This window comes from Syngnathoides biaculeatus, chromosome 4, assembly GCF_019802595.1.
Source record: "Syngnathoides biaculeatus isolate LvHL_M chromosome 4, ASM1980259v1, whole genome shotgun sequence".
Taxonomy (NCBI): Eukaryota; Metazoa; Chordata; class Actinopteri; order Syngnathiformes; family Syngnathidae; genus Syngnathoides; species Syngnathoides biaculeatus.
The window spans coordinates 24,271,245-24,281,191 of NC_084643.1; the positions used below are offsets into that span (position 1 = coordinate 24,271,245).

Sequence of the window (9,947 nt, forward strand, 5' to 3'; positions counted from 1 at the left end):
GATTGTTGACCCGAAATATTTGAAGTCGTCCACCCTCGCTATCTCTTCTCCCTGTAGCCTCACTCTTCCCCCTCCACCTTTCTCATTCACGCACATATATTCTGTTTTACTTCAGCTAATCTTCATTCCTCTCCTTTCCAGTGCATGTCTCCATCTTTCTAATTGTTCCTCTGCATGCTCCCTGCTTTCACTGCATATCACAATATCATCTGCGAACATCATGGTCCAATGGGATTCCAGTCTAACCTCATCTGTCAGCCTATCCATTACCACTGCAAACAGGAAGGGGCTCAGAGCTGATCCCTGATGCAGTCCCACCTCCACCTTAAATTCCTCTATCACACCTAAGGCACACCTCACCATTGTTCTGCTGCCATCATACATGTCCTGTACTATTTTAACATACTTCTCTGCCACACCAGACTTACGCATGCAGTACCACAGTTCCTCTCTTGGTACTCTGTCATAGGCTTTCTCTAGATCCACAAAGAGACAATGTAGCTCCTTCTGACCTTCTCTGTACTTTTCCATGAGCATCCTCAAGGCAAATAATGCCTCTGTGGTACTCGTTCTTGGCATGAAACCATACTGTTGCTCGCAGATACTTACTTCTGTCCTGAGTCCAGCCTCCACTACTCTTTCCCATAACTTCATTGTGTGGCTCATCAACTTTATTCCTCTATAGTTCCCACAGCTCTGAACATCCCCTTTGTTCTTAAAAATGGGAACTAGAACACTTTTCCTCCATTCTTCAGGCATCTTTTCGCCCGCTAGTATTCTGTTGAATAAGTTGGTCAAAAACTCCACAGCCACCTCTCCAAATTGCTTCCATACCTCTACTGGTATGTCATCATGACCAACTGCATTTGCATTTTTCATCCTTTGTAGTGCCTTTCTGATTTCCCCCTTAGTAATCATTGCCACTTCTTGGTCCTTCACACTTGCCTCTTCAACTCTTCTCTCTCATTTTCTTCATTCATCAACTTCTCAAAGTATTCTTTCCATCTATTTAGCACACTACTGGCACCAGTCAACACATTTTCATCTCTATCCTTAATCACCATAACCTGCTGCACATCCTTCCCATCTCTATCCCTCTGTCTGGCCAACCTGTAGAGATCCTTTTCTCCTTCTTTCGTGTCCAACCTGGTGTACATGTCTTCATATGCCTCTTGTTTAGCCTTTGCCACCTCTACCTTTGCCCTACGTCGCATCTCGACGTACTCCTTTCGCCTCTCCTCAGTCCTCTCAGTATCCCACTTCTTCTTCGCTAATCTCTTTCCTTGTATGACTCCCTGTATTTTGGGGTTCCACCACCAAGTCTCCTTCTCCCCTTTCCTACCAGATGACACACCAAGTACTCTCCTGCCTGTCTCTCTGATCACCTTGGCTGTCGTCGTCCAGTCTTCCGGGAGCTTCGGTTGTCCATCGAGAGCCTGTCTCACCTCTTTCCGGAAGGCTGCACAACATTCTTCCTTTTTCAGCTTCCACCACATGGTTCTCTGCTCTACCTTTGTCTTCTTAATCTTCCTACCCACCACCAGAATCATCCTACATACTACCATCCTATGCTGTCGAGCTACACTCTCCCCTACCACTACTTTACAGTCAGTAACCTCCTTCAGATTACATCGTCTGCACAAAATATAATCGACCTGCGTGCTTCTACCTCCGCTCTTGTAGGTCACTATATGTTCCTCCCTCTTCTGGAAATAAGTGTGTACTACAGGCATCTCAATCCTTTTTGCAAAGTCCACCACCATCTGTCCCTCAAAGTTCCTTTCTTGGATGCCGTACTTACCCATCACTTCTTCATCGCCCCTGTTTCCTTTACCAATATGTCCATTACAATCTGCACCAATCACAACTCTCTCGCTGTCTGGGATGCTCAGAACTACTTCATCTAGTTCCTTCCAGAATTTCTCTTTCAACTCTAGGTCACATCTTACCTGTGGTGCATAGCCGCTAACCACATTATACATAACACCCTCAATTTCAAATTTTAGTCTCATCACTCGATCTGATACGCTTTTCACCTCCAAGACATTCTTAGCCAGCTCTTCCTTTAAAATAACCCCTACTCCATTTCTCTTCCCATCTACTCCGTGGTAGAATAATTTAAACCCTGCTCTTAAACTTCTAGCCTTACTACCTTTCCACCTGCTCTCTTGGATGCACAGAATATCAACCTTTCTCCTAATCATCATGTCAACAGACTCCTGAGATTTTCCTGTCATAGTCCCAACATTCAAAGTCCCTACACTCAGTTGTAGGCTCTGTGCCTTCCTCTTTTTCTTCTGACGATGGATCCAGTTTCCTCCTCTTCTTTGTCTTCGACCCACAGTAGCTGAATTTCCACCGACGGCCTGCAGGTTAGCAGTGCCGGGGGCAGGCGTTGTTAACCCGGGCCACAACGGATCCGGTATCGGATTCTTTAGATGAACGCTCATATTTGTTTGGCACAGTTTTTACGTTGGATGCCCTTCCTGACGCAACCCTCTGCATTTATCCGGGCTTGGGACCGGCCTACAGATTGCACCGGTTTGTGCCCCCATGGGGCTGCATTGGAAAGGAACTGAAAACGTTTTCCATATTTTCCCCACTATGTGGCTGGTGTTCGCATGCCAGTTGAGGCTATCAGAGATGTGCAGTGTGCACATTCAGAAACTTTGTGATTCTTATTCTCTTAACAGGTGAACTTTCAATGCAAAGTGGGGAAGAACAGCTTGTTTTTGGCGAAAGTCCACAACCATGTTTTGTTTTGATGACATTCAAAACGAGATATTTCCGATGCCATGATGAGGGTCACCGAAGCCCCCCTCTGGAGCCAGACCTGGAGGAGGGGCTCGGAGGCACAGCCCAAAAGGGTAACACGGGTCCCCCTTCCCATGGGCTCACCACCTGTGGAAGGGGCCATAGGGGTCACGTGACCCACTAGCTTAGCGGTGGCCGAAGGCAGGGATCTTGGCGATCCAATTGTTAAGAGTTATCGTTAATATATTTATTATGGACTTGCAACAAAGCCAAAGTATCATCCTTGCTTCGAAGTGTCTTGTTCAAAGGACGAGCGCCTACACATAGATGCAACAGTATCTTCCTAGAAGTGGCCAAGGACAACTCCATCATTACCAAAGAATGTGCCACATCATCACCAAAAACTGTACCTTTGGTCATTTCATCTGCTCACCCTTCCTTTTGACCTTGTTTGTTTTCTAATTAAAAAAAAAAAAAAAAAAAAGTACGTGAAAGGCTGGTTCAGAACGTGTTTGGAGACTGTAACTGGCCTGTCTCTCACGTCCTCCTGATCAGAAGAAAGATGACTTCTTGTCCCTTATTTGTGCAATTATTCCAGCCAGTTAGGTGATAAACCTAAAACCAATCATCGGCAGGGTTGGGCACGTTACTTTGCAAAAGTAATGAGTTATAGTTTCTAGTTACGTCTCCCCAAAAGTAACAGTTACTAATAGTCCACTGTAAAAGTAACTAGTTACCAGCAAAAATAACTATTGCGTTACATCCTCAGCACACACACAAGCCAGATGCATAGAGCAGGACAGCAAAAAACATGTACCTGTACCACAGAGGTTTCAATTTATTGCAACTCACGTTAACAATTAACTGAAAACATTAATGGATTTGTTAAATCCAACTCTTAACATGCATGGGTTCCTCTCTCCAAACATCGACCCACCCAACCCAGTCATCTCAACATTATGTATCGTAGAAGAAGCAGCTTCTCAAACTTGAGGTCTGAGAGTCTTTTCCTCTTTGGTGTGAAGACCAGCTTCCCCACACTTGACATGCACATTTTTACCTTTCACCTCAACGAGGTTAAAGTAGTGTCTGAATCTCCATTTGGCAAATGCCATCTTCCCACCGAAGTCTGAGTCCTCCTCACTCGCCATGTCTCGCTATGCACTGTAAACACCTGCCCACCTAATTTCTCGATTGGCTGAAGACCTATAATCTTACTATACCTTAGCCAATCATCATTGCTTAGGCGATTATCTCACCCTCCCCTCCCTTATCACTCTGCAACACTCACACACACACGACAAGACACACACTTGCGCCTCAGTCCTGTGACTGTGTGCGCGAAGTCGGATGACAGCGTTTCCGGTTTTTTTATTGGGCGGCTTCAGTAATGTGCAGTAACGGGGTGTTGATAATGGAAACGGCGTTATACTGATAGAGTAATTAGTTAGATTACCCGTCACTGAAAAAAAGTAACGGCGTTAGTATTATGTGGAACATCCTGGGAGGGAAGGAGACCGAGCTGATGTGTGAAGTTGAGAAGTCCCGACTAGATATAGTTCGACTTGCCTCCCCACACCACTTTGGCTCTGGGATCTGTCCTCTTAAAAGAGGTCAGACTCTCTTTCACTCTGGAGTTGCCCACAGTGAGAGGTGCAGAGCAAGTGTAGGTATACTTATTGCCCCCCAGCTTGGTGCCTGTATGTTGGGGTTCACCCTGGTGGACACGAGGGTAGCCTCTCGCCTTCAGGTGAGGGGACGGGTCCAGACTGCTATTTGTGCCTATGTACCAAACAGCAGTTAAGAGCTCCCACCCTATTTGGAGTCCTGGATGGGGGTGTATCATTCAGCTTGAGGACTTCAGGAAAATAAAATGTTTTTTTGATGTATTTTTTCCTGATTTAAAAAGTATAGGCTAAATGTAATAAATCCCACCTTTCACCATGTAGCATTAATACCGGTAACATGAATTTCTGGACCTTGCAAGGATAACAGTAAAAATTTGTTGATTAAAGTAAAGCAGAGATGCTTAATGTGAGGGATCTGAATAACAAAAGGCTCATTTTTCCTTTTTGGCAAAATTACACACTAGAGGGGTAATGTTAGGACTGGCATTATTCGTCTGTACCTTTCAGACAGAACACACAATCAAACACTGCAGTGACTGTCAAGCAGATTCAGATAGCTGTTCCGGATTAAGATAATTACATAGATGTGGGCAATGGCAGTGGTTAGTAAGAAAGGAGCTCCAGTTATCATAGCTCAAAAGAAGTTCTGTTGTAACACATATGCAAAAACAATACTTTTTGATCATTTTAAGCCACTGACTTGTCCTGGAGCTGGACCCGGTGACCCCAGTTCAAAGACCTGACATGGTTTTGAACGGCCTCAGCCATGATGACCCTGCGGCACACAAAAAGTAATATACAATAACCAAAAGCTCAATCAGAACAGTGGTTACCAAAAAATGAAATCTTGGAGGTGGCAGTAAGGGATCAGTCAAATAAATTCAAGAACACAACTGCATCACTTATGCCTTTAACACCTAATTTTCTGAATTGCTACAAAAAATGCACACGACAGTCCTGCTTAACAATTTATGATTTTGTTTGTCAAATATCTAATCAAGCATAAATTCTTTCATGGGAAACTGGTCTTTGGGAAGAATATTTTTCTCACAGATCCTACTTTGTGTATTATTATCTTTGCTTTAATACAATTAATGAAGGGTCTATGAAGGTTTTCAAGTTTTTCTGGGTCCACCCTGCAACAGCTTGTGTTTTATTGAAAGGATCGGTGCTGGTCGGCGCTCAGGAGACAAAGACGACACTCAACAAAAGACCAACGTTCCCAAATGCTATTTAGCCTCAATAACTGGCATATTTATTTCGACCAAATGCAAGTTCTCAAAACACAGTTGACATTGCGTGAAATCATCATATGAGCCCCTTACCTATGCTGAGAAGGTGGAGAGCCACACACCCAGGCAGAGCTCCGCTTGTCAACCAGCTGGGCGTCCGTACGCAACCCGCAGCAGACTCTACCCGTTTGTACTCTGCATCTCTCTGTTATACTTTTCAGTTGCGCGCGAGAGGAAGGGCGGGTGGCCTACCCGTCCGCCCTGGCGCCGCAACGTTTGTTTCCTGATTTAGTATTGACACTTAAGAGTGTCCTTCAGGCTCTGAAAAACATCTTACGCAGCCATAACTGTCAAGACATCCCACAACAATGTTCTTCTTTGTTATGCGAACAAGATACTGAAACGGTCAAAACATCTTGACCAAAAAACAAGTTAGTGAAAAACAACTTATATAACCATGGTTGCACAATACATTCAGGTATTCAACGGTTATGGGTCACTAATTAACATCACTAATTAACACTCCTCTCAGCTTGGTACACCCCCTAGGGGTCAGAATCCACACCTTTGGGAAGCTTTCCATTACCTACTTCTTCTTTTCCTTTCAGCTTGTCCCGTTAGGGGTTGCCACAGCGTGTCATCTTTTTCCATCTAAGCCTATCTTCTGCATCTTCCTCTGTAACACCCAGTGTTCTCATATCTTTCTTCACAACATCCATCAACCTTTTCTTTGGTTTTCCTCTTGCTCTTTTGTCTACCAGCTCCATCCTCAGCACCCTTCTACCAATACAGTCACTCTCTCGCCTCTGTATTAATCCAAAGACGTCTCCAGATGGCACTGTTTAATCATTCATTGGCTTGTTGGACTAAAGTCTGATGTATGAAAAATTCAGTTCTTACCATTCATGGGAAATTGGTTCTGAGAGCTGCCAGCCATACTTCTTAGCATCTTTAACTGCAGTCCCAAGTAAAGCTGCCTGGTGCATGAGTTTCTTTGGTATGCAGCCAACATTAACACATGTGCCACCAAGACCCCACTTGGTACCTGGACCAAGAAATATAACATTTTAATTGGGTGCCCTTGAGTTGGTGGAGAAAATGAGTAGTAAGTACATTAGTAAGATTTTTGTAAATAAAGGTTCACCTTTTAAAGATGGCTCCACATAGTCCAGAACAGCAACTTTTTGTCCAACTTGTGCAGCTGTTGGAATTGGCACACATTGAATTAGTTGCACCTTTCTAGACAAGGAATTGTGCAAATCAAGTAAGAGCATTTCTTCCTTTCAAAACTTACCTTCCTTGGAAAAGGCAAGTCCACCTGACCCACCCCCAATAACGACAGCATCATAGTCATACTTCCCTGCACAAACAGGTTGGATAAATGATCATAAATACAAAACGACACCTTTTATTATTTCATCGACGAAGTATAACGCTATTCAAAATCTATGTTTTGGCTGGAGACACACACGCTTTACAGTTTTTGTTCGTTAGTTTGACAGCTTTAGTTATACAATTTTGTTATGCAAGTAAAATTATTTCGAATTTCAATAAAACTTCACAATGCAAAATTTCAATCCGAGAAGTTTGCTTTGATATGTATGCGCTTCCCTCCAATACCAAAATCAAAATTATTATAAAACTGAGTTCTATGTATTTTATTCGGAGTCTCAAGACAGGTCAGTCAGTGGGTCTCAAGGAGTCCTGCCAATACGCAAGATAAAGAAGTTACAATATATGTCAGGACTGTAAAATAACGCTAGCAGTCTCGGCAGTTCAAATTAAAACATTACCTGACAAGTTTCTGGTTAAAATTTGACACCAATTGATTCGTTTCCAACGGTGCCTAATCCGAATAAGGGTAGCCATGTTTTCATGAAAGGACCCCGGCTTCAGCTGTGGTGTTCAAAAATTTGCCTGACAGAGAATAACCGTAGAAAAAAAAATAAAATTTGAGAGCAAAACGCATGATATTATTTTTATCAAAGTCCTTGACATGAGAAATAAATACCTCACCCGTTTTAACTTGTTTTAATACCAGAAAGAGTAGTTGGTATCGTAGTTAAAGAACAGCCATTGTATGCATTCATCCATCCATGTCTGAGCCGCTTATCCTCATAAAGGTCTCGGGAGTGCTGGAGCCTGTCCCAGCTGTCATCGGGTAAGACAACAACAGTCGCCTTCACAATCACAACTCGGGGAAATTTAGAATTTCCAATTAATGCATGTTTTTTGAATGTGGGAGGAAACCGGAGTGCCCGGAGAAAACCAACACAGGCACGGAGAAAACAAGCAAACTCGACACAGGCGGGGCCGGGATTAAACCCTGGACCTCACAACTGTGGGGTCAACGAGTCTAACCAGATGCTTCGCCCAGCAATTGTATAGTTCTGTTTATTTATTTAATTTTATTTCCAGACTTACCTTCAAAATTAAACGTTTTATGAACCTTTTATTGTTTTCTTTAAAGTGTAATCCTTTATTCTATTACCAAAAAAAATCTTGGGAACTTTCTAATAGCAACTTTAAACGCAATAAACTGAATGAAAATATGTAGTCTAGACAGGCACAGAAGTGACAAGCATTCTTTCCAGACATGATTTATTGAAAACACACACCAAATGTTATATTCTACAAACCATCATGTTTCTATTATGTTCAACAAGCTGAATATTTGCACGTGGGTATTAGTCAAATTAAAGTAATACATTCTGACACTGTGGCATCGATTCTGCTGGCTACTAAAGCATTAGCAATTTTAATCTTCTTAGGGCAGGGGCAATTAAATCATCTTGAATGAGCCTAACTTTTGTAAAAGTGTATTACAAGGCAGAAATCCTACATCAATCCAAACAACTTGAAGCTCGGGGAAATTGTGGGAGAATGATACCAGTGAGAGATTAAAGCAGGAATAGTCAAGTCTGATCCATTCTAGAGAGATGGCAGTTGGAGGAGAGGAATAAAGTTATGCAAAACACACATTTGTATTTACCATGGAAAAGATTAAGGCACATGATAGGCATACAACAGATCGGCTACTGAGATATACACTGACTTTATTTTGACAAACTTGAATCCGTTCGATCAACACAGGTAGGTTTGAATCAATGTATTTCTGTGTCCAGTTTGTATTTTAGCAGCACAATTGTGTGGCTTTTCTTTTAATCAATGCACAGAAAGCCAACACACTCTATAATCTGTCTTGAATAATATTCCTTTGGTAGTGGTGCTGCAGAGGCGGCCCGTTATGTCTTGCCCCGACCCCCCCACTTTCTTTCAGATAGTTCAGTAATGTCCAATGAAAACACACAGTTCAGGGGACGAAAAAGGATGCAAGGTATTATAATATGGTTGTAACCTCTGGAATTAAGAGTTATACATTTATTTGCAGTTTATTGAATTTGACCACAACACACATCTTTGTCAACACGGTGTAAACGCAAGCTCTTATAAAATCACGTCACAAAGAAAAAAAACGTCATTGCAGGCACATGCCAATCACCAGGATGACGCATGAGTGATACGGAATTTCCGCCTCCGGTATATGCTGACACTGAGACCGACGTGAGCACAGATGTCTGTGTGTGGTCTCACCAAGCACAATAAAAAGTACATTTCTTTTCAGCTTGTCTCTCACTCTGTTTTTCCGAGTCAAAGTTGTCTACCCTGAAAGTTTGTAAAAATATATACTATATGACCTTTGATACTTGACTTTATACAGTGAGACCATTCAGTTTGCCTTAACTTTTATCCATTCTGCTTTTTTTTTCTTGTTGCATGTCAATGGATTAGTTATCACAAAAACAGGAAATAAAATGGCACTTGAAAAAAATATGAACATCTGTACATTTTTCATGCTCACAAGAGTATTTTTCTTTAAGAAGCACATAATGTGTGCTGATTGAAACACAGTAGGAAGAAAAATGAAGGAATATTACAAATTCTATATATAACCTGTTTCATTTCTTGATTTTGGACCCTTGACCCCACTGCAAGAGTTGTCATAAAACATAAATTTGCCTTGTGAAAAAAATGTACTAACTTTTTTTCATCCTTTTTGAATTACAAAACACAAGTCAGCAGTGGTCTGAGTAACCTGGCAATAACTGGTACATGTACATGACAGTACTGTAGTTACTTTTTCCAAACATGGTGAACCTTAATCCAATGTGTTGTCCACACGTGATATTAATACAAAACTAACAACCTGGCTTTTTTTCTTCATTTTTTGACCCTATTATACATGTATTCAAAAGTTGACAAAATAAAAAAATGGTTCCGATCTGCCATTTCACCATCAAAAAAGAAAATCTTTATGAACAAAATGCCTTGC

General features: G+C 42.0%; 1 protein-coding gene across 3 annotated transcripts in view; it reads right to left on the minus strand.

The window, feature by feature from the left end:
* The window catches only part of txnrd2.2 (thioredoxin reductase 2, tandem duplicate 2), a 45,545-nt gene extending 37,682 nt beyond the window's left edge, over positions 1–7,863 (minus strand). For all 3 annotated transcript variants that reach the window (XR_009794528.1, XM_061816542.1, XM_061816541.1), the window contains exons 1-6: positions 7,631–7,863; positions 7,408–7,531; positions 6,909–6,974; positions 6,759–6,815; positions 6,515–6,659; positions 5,083–5,157 (exon numbers count right to left, since the gene is read on the minus strand). Coding sequence is in view for 2 of the 3 variants with exons in the window: in XM_061816542.1 (XP_061672526.1) it covers positions 5,083–5,157; positions 6,515–6,659; positions 6,759–6,815; positions 6,909–6,974; positions 7,408–7,483 (419 nt within the window). In the remaining variant the exon portion in view is untranslated. The remainder of the gene's footprint in view (positions 1–5,082; positions 5,158–6,514; positions 6,660–6,758; positions 6,816–6,908; positions 6,975–7,407; positions 7,532–7,630) is intronic.
* Between the last annotated feature and the right edge of the window lie 2,084 nt (positions 7,864–9,947).